Genomic DNA, 11,740 nt, shown 5'->3' with positions numbered 1-11,740 from the left:
AAAATTTCACAAGTCCAGAAAGAAGATAGCCTTCTCTCTCTCTTAGAAAGACTCTTGTAATCCTCCCTCTCTTTTGTAATCTTGTAACCCTTCCCCTCAGACAGACATAATCTTATAACCTTTCAAACAGATTTTATTTTGTAATCTTGTAACAAAGACAGAAGTTTATTTTCAAGTTTTATCAAAGATAGAAGTTTGTTTTCAAGTAAGATTTTACTGGTTTTTATTTTCATATTCCACATTCCGTTTTAACCAATTTTGAATATATCTATTTTGTTGTTTTCTTCTTTATCATCTATTTTATCATTGTTTATGCTTCCATATTTCTGTTGTGTTCTATCTTGGGTAGTCAACGGTATAATAAAAGAAGAATGTTGTCTAGCTTCCCTGGTCACTCCAGCACGAATCAGTCCCACTCATCTCACAGCATGTGAAGCCCACAACTGCATGAATGAACCACTCCATGGAATTGATACATGCTAGGTGACTTAACCCATATGTTCCAGCCTTCACTCATTTTGAATCCAGGGCTTTATAGCTAGGTTTACAATGTCAACTCTAAACCGTGTTTTCCAGTCCATTAGCTAGAGTTATCAAGTACTCATGTACAAAAATAAACCGTGATTGCCCGGTCCATGATATTGGATTCATTCATGAAGAGACATTTCAAATACCAAAGTCCATAATATCGTATAGAGGAAATATTTTATCCAAACAAAAAAAAAAAATCCAACACTAGTGCTTAGTAGTACTAATAGGTTCTCAATTCTCATAACTTATTTTACAGGAAAATGCATATACCACATCAGCAGTCCCATTAACTACAAAGGTTGCAAATGAATCGTCAGTGGAAAACAAGGTTGAATTGGAACTCATGTCTTCTCATTCCTTTTTGGGGGATTTTACCTTTTAGTGATAGACCAATACTATCACACAACAACGCAATTTAACCACACTAAAGAAAGATGACAAATCACTACTTCAGCACCTCGTCATCGTTTTTGGCTCAAATCATTCAACTGGACATTTTGGATGATGCCATTTTCATTCAAGTATTCAACAAATTCATCAATAAGATAGGGCCATGCACCTTCAGCATCATAATTTGTTAATGCAGGGTCCACCGTCTGGATGTACAAAGCATGAAAAATTAGTGGTGCCATGACCAGCATCAAAACCAGCAAGACACCTCAATATAAATAATGCTCATGAAAGGATGATATCAATGTTTCTTTTTGTTTCCTTTCTTATTAAAGAAGATTCAAGTCTTCAACGGCTATGAATATTTTTTTCAATAAGTAAAAACAATTTTATTTATAAGAGATAAATCAATCTCTCTAAAGGCAATGAATATCACAATACCTAGTAAGTTATTCAGAAGATTAAAAATTGAAATGCTGGTGATTGTTTAATAAACTTCAACACGATAAAAATTGATTAGGAAACCAAAAATCATGACCTTGTTTTCAATTACACAAAGAAAGAGATGGAATAATCAGAATTGCCACTAGTGCAGCATCTTTGTTGTGTGGGAGGTAAGAATACCGAAATAGAAATGAAGGTATGAATAAGATTGTTCAGTCTGTGGAGAGACCAAAAAAGAAAAAAAAAACAACAACCAAAAAAAAAAAAGGAAACAAGGAAAAAGAATGAAGTCAAGCTAAGATTGTCTCTCTCACCGGTCCTGGAAACATATTTCTCCCACTCCACATACAAAGATGGCTACTTTTAAAATAAAATTTTTAAAAAATAAATAAATAAATAGGTGGAGGAAGGGGAGGCAGCACAATGCATATCATCCTTCACGAGTTTGAGGAGATAAAAATGCGGTTGAAAAGGGTACTGATTGCATATGCAGGTGTAAATGAACGTAGGCATTTAATATTGAAATAATGATGCAGTATGTAATAATCCATTTTATATCTTACCCTTGCAAACTCCAATAGTTGAGACCACGTGTCCCTAGATATTGCTTTGTTATGCCGAGCCTGAGCCAAAGGAAAAAAATTAATTAATCCTCTCATAAAAGATATAGAAGAAAGCTGATGGTGTTAATAATATCAACCCAATCAAACATGTATAACTCAACACATATCCATGAATTTATTTATTTTCAAATATCATTTAAAAAAGGGGACACAAATCCAATATCCTAGAAAAGATTTTATTTTATTTTTGGCAAAAATGCAAAACTGACCCTCTAACTTTCACTGTTTTTCATTTCAATCCTCTAACTTTTAGTTTTGTCAATTCAGTCCTCTAACTTTCCATTTTTGTCAATTTAAGGCTCCGTTACAATCCAGTTACTGCTGCCGTTAGATAGGCTCTGTGGAAAAGGACAAAATGGTAAATTGGATTGGAGGTGGAGTTGAGAATTTTCTCGTGATTTTTTATCACGCTGATCATGCCTTTATCAATGAAGATCCAGCCAATCGATTTTAACACGTCGGAAGAGAAGATGAGGATCGACTCAGTGAAGCCAATGGCGAAGTCTCGGCTAAAGAGGTTTTTTTGATTTCCTGAGCATTCTGAGGAATTCCACGGTGGCGCCAGAAGAGATGATGAGGTCCAACTTCAATGCAAGAACAAAGACGATGGAGGTGGTGATTAAGACAGAAGGCCAGACAAGGGTTTCTAAACCGAGAGCTGTGGCTATCAGCGCAGTCATTGCACCCATGGTTGATGAGAGAAATACCCACATGAATGTCAGTATTGCATCCCCGATTGCCGCCTTTATCACACCCATCTCCTTCACTTCAACACACACACACACACAAACACACTCCATAATTTGTGTTTTGTTCTTTTGGCAGCGGCAAAAGAAAAAGATTGGCGGCAGACACCACAAACAAACAAAGGCACCAAAACACTTTTAGCTCCCTCTCCTCTCCTCTCTGAGTCTGACTGACTCTCTTCTTTCTCTCTTATCCATATCTAATTTTCTATTTACTAATACGACTCAGTTCCCGAGCGTTCTGAGGAATTCCACGGTGGCGCCGGAGAAGGTCCTGGACGAGGAGCCGCATTTTCAGAAGGACGGCTTTAATGGCTCAGTTGTGGTGGCGCCGGTGGTGGCTGCTGAGTTTGAGCCGAGTTGTGTGTGCTTGGACAGTATGGTACAGAGCTTCATCGAAGAGAACAATAACAACAACAACAACAACAACAACGAGAAGCAATCCGGTGCAGTCAGGTGTGGCCATAACCGCTGCAACTGTTTTAACCGGAACTGTATTGATAGCAGTTCGGAAGATGAATGGGACTCTTTCGGCAATTCTAACTATTCTTCCACGGCGTCGTCTCAACTCCACCTCCAATCTTCAATTTACCATTTTGTCCTTTTCCACAGAGCCTATCTAACGGCAGCAGTAACTAAGTTGTAACGGAGCATTAAATTGACAAAAATTGAAAGTTAGAGGACTGAATTGACAAAACCGAAAGTTAAAAGACTGAAATGAAAAACAGTGAAAGTTAGAGGGTCAGTTTTGCATTTTTGCCTTTATTTTTTGCTAAGTTACCCTAGAAAAGAAAATTCATCTATCCACAGAAAATTTCACAAGGGAATCAATATGAAAAACAAAGCCTACACCTAAAGGCATATCTATTATCATGTGCTTAGATTGGTCATATGCAGTAACCACTGGTGCCTAACTAAACCAAGAATTGCAAAAAGTCCAATCACAAAACCAACCACCAAGCTATTTTTTGGATTAAATAATTTATGAAGGCAAATTAGCCAATGAGGCTAGGTGTAGAGATGTTCACCCATCAACCATCACATCCCGCCATTGACAGAACTTCACCAAATCGACCAACAACAGAAGTTACCAATAATGTTGACATGGTGGTTGCTAAGATTCTTGCCAAAACCCCCAGACATTTTGTCTCACAATGAGTGAATCCTTTTGGGGGGTCAGGGAAGAAAGAAAGAAGATGAAAACAAAACTAAAACAAACACAGAACGAAATCTAACAATGGCATAGATGCCTATGTGCCATTTATAACATCACAGAGACCTGAAGATAGATCCCCAGAGGGCATCAAGGTTAAATTAATAATAAACATAATTAGCAATATATTCTCACTTCCTATTGCAGCTCACTTAACAGTGCCTTAATCCCAACATGTTGCCAGCTATATAATCCTTTTCACCATAGGTCACAAGAATTCACTACTCATTCTCATTAGATAAAAATATGGATGGTAAGCTACCTGTAAGAACTGGCACCAGTGATCAACCAATGGCCACTGCTTTTCGGCAAACAGTAATTGCCACATTCCAATAGCTGTATCCAATGCTAAAGATTTCTGACCCTGAAATACTAAGAAAAATCAGCTACCTGCATATGTAACCAGAATTTGGGTGACAATGACATTGTATGAAAAAAAAAACACATACATAATTGAATTTTAAGGTGTTAAATATAATTTTTAGTGAAGTATATAAAATGTAGCACAGATCTGTCATAGAAGCTGAAGGAAAAATCTGTTTGTAATCATGTGTGCATGCAATACACAGATGCATCCCCATGCTTTTGAATGTACAGCCTTTTAAGCTAAATGAAATTTCAAACCCATCAAGGATCATATCCACCTAGACAGCCATAACACTTCACAAAAAATTCAGCAAGTGGCTCATTGTCTCTTTGCTATGTTTCAATTGGCTCAGTAATGTCAGCACGACTCCATATTGTAAAATTTCTGGAAATTATCATCCATAGGGAACTGGAAAAATGCATTAAGCTTTGCCATCTCTGCCTATCAAAAATTCGCCTATCCATGTTTATTCCAACAAAAAATGGGGAGGAACCATTGTATAAATGAAACTTAAACATCTAAATCCCCCACCATTGTTCTAGGGATAATAGTAATACAAGCTTTAAGAGGCACCTATCCATCAAAGATTCAGTCATTTAGCGCAGTTGTCAAAAGCTCCGATTCCTGCTATATACATGCAGTAGTGACTTTGTGATGGTATTATCCACATACAAGGACACTATATATCTTAGCACAACAGGACAATTATAAAATCCAAAAGAACAGGTCACTATATAATTTAAGAACCAATGCGAAAAACCGTACATCCCAGGTTTGAGTTTTAGCACCTCAATCTAAGCTATCTTTCCAAGAAATTTCCAATTCTATGAGCAGCCAGTGTCACACAACATGAAATGAACACAGGTATCAAACGTACTTAGACACCTTCAATCATTCTTTCTCAAACTGTTTTTCAGTTTCATGAATAATTCAAAATTTACTGTTTTGGATATTCTATGTTAATGTTACATCTGCATCCTGTATGCCCTCAAGAAGAAATCAACTCCTAGTTCACTTATACATTACTGAATTAGATATAGATATTTAAAAATAAAATAAACCAAATTTGAAGCCTGGAGAACATCTGAGTTCATGAATCTAACATCCATATCAAAATGCATCTAAGTCTAGACATTTCCACACAAAATTAATGGCAGGATTGCATGCTGGAATTAATCAAGTTGATTTTTAACAATAACAGATGGCATAAAGTAACTCCAGCACACTCAGGGGCAGAGCACACCCCATTCTGAGTTCAGAGTGAAAAGACAAGCTTATTGTGCATACACTCCATTTAATGTTAAATAAGTGATATCACCTTAGGATGCTGATTTTTCTAATAAAAGGAATTATTCAGCGAAAAAAAAAGTAGCAATACCAAGTACTATACCTACTTAAAAGACTATAGAGCAGGAATAAGAACAAGTGGAAAAGTGGGGGCACAATCAACATTATAAATTGGAAATATCAAAAAAAAAAAAAAAAAAAACACAGAAAAAATCAATCCTGGATTAACCAGGAGCCCAAAATAAAAATGACGAAAATGAGAAAAGTGAAAAGCTGAAAACAATTAAGAAGTCTTCATTTTCAGCAGTGGAAATAAATATCCATAGGTCAAGAGTATGTACGAATCCAAGCATTCACATAGAGAAAAGAGTACCTTTTCTTTTGCCCAGCCAAACGCAAAGTTATATATCTCACGGAACTTTTCTGGACAAATACAAGCAAAAATCATTTTCAGCAACAAAAGCACAATAATTGTATCTCTAGCTTACAAATGCTAATCAAACCAACCAATGAGCTTTAGTTTAAATGGTACCTCCTCCCTTGTAAATGCAAGGTGGAGAGTGCGCTCAAGAATTCATGACCATTGGGTGAGTGTTTAACTTACCAATAAATAAATAAAATTTAAATAATAAAAATAAAAAAAAAAGAAATTGCTAATAAAACCAATCACTTTGACTTTTCAATAAATATATCAATTTGGGAGTGTTTTCGCCTAAAAGCAACATGAATTACAATGTTAAAACTAAATTTTAGAAAAAATCATAATTCATGAACACTTGCACATACGATCATCTTTCAGCTCCATGCGCATAAATGGAATCTTTTCACAGAACTTCTCCAAAGAGTCTATCCTGCCATCAGAATATATAGCCTTAATCACGGCAGTTCCAAACTCATAATCGATATCATTAAACTCAAGAATAAGTATAGCATAAATAACTATTTATATACTTACCCTAGCCCTTGTAGTCCACCTATAAACTCCTGCTTGGAAAATTCACACATGGTAGCAGCTTTCATGTGCCATGAAACAACTAACTGCAATAACAGCGGCAACCCATGTATTCAAAACAATTCATAAGCTATACATACTGATTCAAATCATTAACAAAGGGGAACCACGAATATTGAAAATATTCTGACTCTATGAACAGCCATAGTTTCTCTGTTTTGGGTCTTTGGTAGGGCAAGGGGGAGGGGATTGAGAATCAAAATTTAAACCTTCTGTTCTTGCCAAATTTCCAAACACTTCAACACGGCTACATTTTATATAATAATTTTCTTGCTACCACAGGGTCAGACTTTGTAGATTTGAATTTAAACCTCGTATTAAGGATACTTTCTTCATAATAATCAAAAGATATTTAGGTACGCATGCCTTGGATAGCAATAGCTTCAAAGAATTATACATACCATAACAATATCTTGCGGATCCACCTGCCAAAAGACAAAGACCCATATATCATTAAAATTGTGAAGATCAAATTTATTATAGTTAACCAAATAACAAATAGAACTCTTATTTAAGAAGAAAAAAAACAAAAACAAAAACAAAAATATGACCCGTAAGGTACAAACAGCTGATGACAAGAAATTACAAAATTCCAAGTTGTGAAAACCTTATAGTCTTCAAGAAATAATAAATGACCAGCATTTAAAAAAAACTTACCTGAATATCATTGCAAAGGAGAGTTATACCATCAACCAGTATCATATCACTATATGGATCTGCAAACATATCAGATTCAAAAAATTTAGTTGCATAGTTGCAGCAATTAAGCAACAGAAGTCATTTACAGCGCCCAATGCTTAGAAGTTTAACATTTAAAACCAACATTACATAGGCTCATTCCCATATAACAGCATATTAATTGTCCACACCAAATGAGTTTTAGGCTCTATGGAGGTTCCTACTGACAGGCATTGTTGTACATGTCAAGTTTTCTAAAATTGCTTTTTCACATTTCAGGATAATTTCATAATAAAACCTAGAGTTTAACATTGATTTAAATTAAATCCTCATAATTCAATTACATTAATATCCACCCTATATAAGTTAGTCTCTATTGACTAAAAGTAATGAAGACCCACATAATATACACTTTGAGATCTATCTGGGTACTTAAAAAATATGCGAATATCAAGTGATATTTTAGGTTACACTCTCCCACCTCCAACCCCCTTCCCCACACCCCCCCCCCCCCCAAAACCACCCCACAACCCAAAAAAAAAAAATGATGAAATCTTCTTCAAAGCTTTTTTTTTTTTTTTCACATAAGAGAACTATGTTTATTTGTTAGGATTTTTACATAAGAATGAGTCATTTTGTGATACAAATTGTGATTGACAAGAAGGAATTTTTAGCACCCAGATAGGTCCTTAGTAGACGTGAATTTCAGTTATTTTTAGCTAACAGAAACTCACTAATTATAGGCTTGAAAGTGATGCAACTAAAACCTTCCAGCTTTAATTTGAAGCTAACGCCAAATATAATATAGCTACCACACCCACCCCCCCCCCCCCCAAAAAAAAAAAAAAATTCAACAACTCCACAAAAAGACGTAGTAATGAAGTGCTAGAAAGGCAGCAGAAGCAAGTGTTTAAGAAAAGCTTGCCTTTATATCTATTGAAGAGTTCCTCCAAATGTCTAGAGTCAGTAAATGATTTGCTCTGGGGCTGGCTGTAGAATACATCAAAGGCTCCTTCAAGATGCCAATCGCTGGCCTTTAAAGTCTGAAGGGCAGATTTTTCACTGTAATTGGATTGGATTGTAAGATACACTATCAGTAAAATTTCAATTTTAAAACCACACACTATCAGTAAAATTTCAATTTTAAAACCACACACAAATACAACAATTATAATCTTTTTCAGAGGTTTACTTTTCAGGTGCAGCTTCCACCCGACGATTGTGCTCTATGCAAGCACTTTAGAGGAGTAAATTATGGTAGTCTTACTTAGCCAAGATATATCATAAGGGACTCTGATGGGAAACAATTTGTAGATTTAAAATTTTAAAAGAAATAGAATATACTGAAACTGACAGATTTAACAGTTTGACAGACACAAAGGTTTTTATTTCAAAACCTACAAAACTAGAGAGCTTCCAACAAAGTGCTTCAAGCAGCGACGCCCAATTCCTTATCCCCCCACCCCCACACCCCCATTCTTCCCTCTCCATTCTGCACATCTCCGATTTAGCAAGCACTAAAATTATTACTAACTGCCATTTTTCCTTCTTTTTTTCCTGAATTTCAAAATTATAATAACATGATTTAGTGCATTCAAATCATGCCCAATTTCCATCACCTCCATCTAATTCTCATCTATGCAAAGAAAGATGAGATTCAGTACAGCAGAAATACTGCATATGATTATCAGTTACCTTGCACCGGTGATTGTCATAAACTGCTGAAGTTTGTCACGGTGACCTCTGCCCAATTTGTGCTGTCAAAAAAGAACAAAACCAAATCATGAATACCTTTTTTTATAGGTAATAAGACTTTTATTAAAAGAAATGAACATCGTGCTCACGATGATAAACACTTTGAACATGAAACAAATGCACACAGATCAAGAACTAAAGCTAACAAAATGTAGGAAATCAACAATAGATATACAATGTGTAGAACCCCAAATACGACCCCACTGAAACAAAATACCAAAAAGAAGAGATCTTAAAAGATCTAAGGGCCTCTCAATATCTTCAAAGGTACGGGTGTTTCGTTCCTACCAAACTTACCACATTAAACAGGCCGGAACCATATTCCATGTAGTGGACAAGTGCTTGCCAGAGCATAAATACATACATATTACGACATAAATATATGCATAAAAATCCCAAAAACACAATATAGAGGCAGTGCATACACTCACATGCATGCACACAAGCACAAATATACACATCGACATAGAGACAAAAGCACACTGCTTCTCCCTATTGACAAATTTTCAAACTGTACATTTGTCACACAAAATTACTCCAAAAAAATTCCCATTTGATAACATGTAAAGTAACATAACATTTGTATAGAAATGTTAATAATGTAGGTTGATAAATTAATGACGTCAGTAAAGCCCTTCCCCACTCTGTGCGTGTTGATAAGTCATTAAACACTATCATAAAAAATTCACACCATTTACCCACTTTTCTCAGCAGCTAGCCAAACCCACCATGTCTCTCAGTCTTTCTATTCTCTTTTTCTCACATACTTCTCCTATATCCCCCAATTCTTCTTCATATACTAATGAATTTCTAAATAAATTTTGGACTTATTGCTTTGGGCCATTGTGGAATACTTGTATTGTAGACTTCATTGCCTCTCTTTCTTTTAAATTGTAACTTTTCATCTTTTGTATCTCTTTGGGTCTACTTTGTGTATAAAACTATGCCCATGAGGTAGTTCCATTCGTTCAATAACATTTTATTACAATAACAACCACCACCAAATCAAAAGTAAATTTTGGACTTACTCAACTGTAATAGTTCTTGTTGACATGAGTATGATGGGAGATTTTTTCCATAAGTAATGATATTTTATTGAGAAAAGAGGCTTATATGCTCCTGGTCATAAGCATAAGCTACTTAGCCTGTTAGTAGCAAACGCCCATGGATTACCCGGCAATCGATTCTAGCAGGTGGGGTCAAATGCACCTAGGTTTAAATGGCTAGAAGCAAGTCCAAAGGACTCTTCTTGTAAAGGTTCCCTACATTACCCATCAGGGTGCAGCCTAGTGGTTGGAGGCGGGGATGAGCTGTAAACCCAGACATCCTAGGTTCAATCCCCACTAGGAGTTTTCTTGGATTACCTAATACACAGTATTGGAAGGTGGGGTTCAAAGAGCCCTGCCTTGGTGATGTTCCGCGTCATCAAAAAAAAAGGCTCCCTTCATTTCCACCCCCCTCCCCAACCCCCCCCCCCCAAAAAAAAAAAAAAGAAGCCTAAAAGAATTACAAAAAAATAAATTATGCACAGAAGTATAGCAACCCTTTAAAACCAACAAGGGATGCTATTGGTATGATAAAAACTAATAAAACAACTTTGACATTCCCTAGAGGCACCCATCTTCCATTTTTATACATACTCTAGTCACTCTCTTTTCTTCTACATCAAACTACCATGAAATGAAAGTGTTCTAATGATCTTCCCTTATTCCTATGATCTATACCCAACTCAATTTATACTCTTTTCAGCTACATAGAACTAACACAGCATAATTTGACCTAAAAGTCACACCTTAATTATAAGATTTGCAATATGGGAATTCACTCCTTTCCCTCAGTTTTCTCCATTGAAAAAAACCACAACACTAAAACCCTAATTCTCCACAAATTTCAAGCAATTATTCAAAATTAGAAGAAAAAAACCCCAAAAAAAAAAAAAACACTGAAGATTTCTGAGACACAGGTCTAAATTTGAATAAAAAATTCACACATACATAACAGAGTAAAAGAAAGAACAAAACTTTGCGAAATTAAAACCCTACTTCTCCAAAAATTGTGAACTAAATTTCTCATTTTAAAAGAAGAAGAAGAAAGAAAAAAAAAAAAAAAGTTACCATTTTTGAAGTTGGATGAGTGAAACCCTAACTGTGGGTACCGTGCGAGAGAGAGAAAGAGAGGAGTTAGAGAGAGAAAATTAGGGTTTGTTTCTTTCTCTGTCACTCTCTTTCTCTCTAAAAAAAAAAAAAAGAGAGAGAGAGAGAGAGAAGCTGAAGAGATTTTCGATTCTCTCTTTGCTCTCCGGGGTGGTGGAGACGACTCTTTGCTGAATGGGACAGCGCCAGCAGCATCGGGCTTTCTGGCACTTGTGTTTTCTTTAATTTACCATATTGCCCTTCACATTATCTCAAACTTAAGCTTTGTGGGAGCTTATCTTTGAGGAGAAAAAGGTAAATGTGTGAGAATAGGACACTTGTTATTGTTCTGGTGGGACCATATATTTAAGGATGGCCGTGGGTGAGGGGGCATGGACATGGATGCCATTGTCCGAACCGAACCCGTGACGATAGTAACACATAGAAAGTCACTTTTATTTCTGTATGATATGATAGACTATAACTAAATATTTATAATTTTCGTATGGATTATCACTTTTTTTTATTTTTTACGTTACTCACAATTTGCCATATAAATATT

General features: G+C 35.7%; 1 protein-coding gene across 1 annotated transcript; it reads right to left on the bottom strand.

Annotated features, from left to right (window-relative positions):
• Positions 1-606: 606 nt before the first annotated feature.
• LOC126720392 (uncharacterized) lies at positions 607-11,366 on the bottom strand. Its single transcript, XM_050422822.1, has 11 exons — positions 11,161-11,366; positions 8,987-9,048; positions 8,217-8,353; positions 7,271-7,329; positions 7,015-7,038; positions 6,557-6,639; positions 6,388-6,452; positions 5,975-6,024; positions 4,210-4,311; positions 1,929-1,988; positions 607-1,127 (listed from the first exon to the last, which is right to left on the bottom strand). The coding sequence occupies exons 1-11, from the start codon at positions 11,161-11,163 to the stop codon at positions 993-995; spliced, it is 780 nt and encodes a 259-aa protein (XP_050278779.1). The 5' UTR covers positions 11,164-11,366; the 3' UTR covers positions 607-992.
• Positions 11,367-11,740: the final 374 nt, after the last annotated feature.

The sequence above is a fragment of the Quercus robur genome, chromosome 4, assembly GCF_932294415.1.
Source record: "Quercus robur chromosome 4, dhQueRobu3.1, whole genome shotgun sequence".
Classification (NCBI taxonomy): domain Eukaryota; kingdom Viridiplantae; phylum Streptophyta; class Magnoliopsida; order Fagales; family Fagaceae; genus Quercus; species Quercus robur.
The sequence above is the reverse complement of the archived record's forward strand: the minus strand, read 5'-3'. Positions and strand labels throughout refer to the sequence as shown.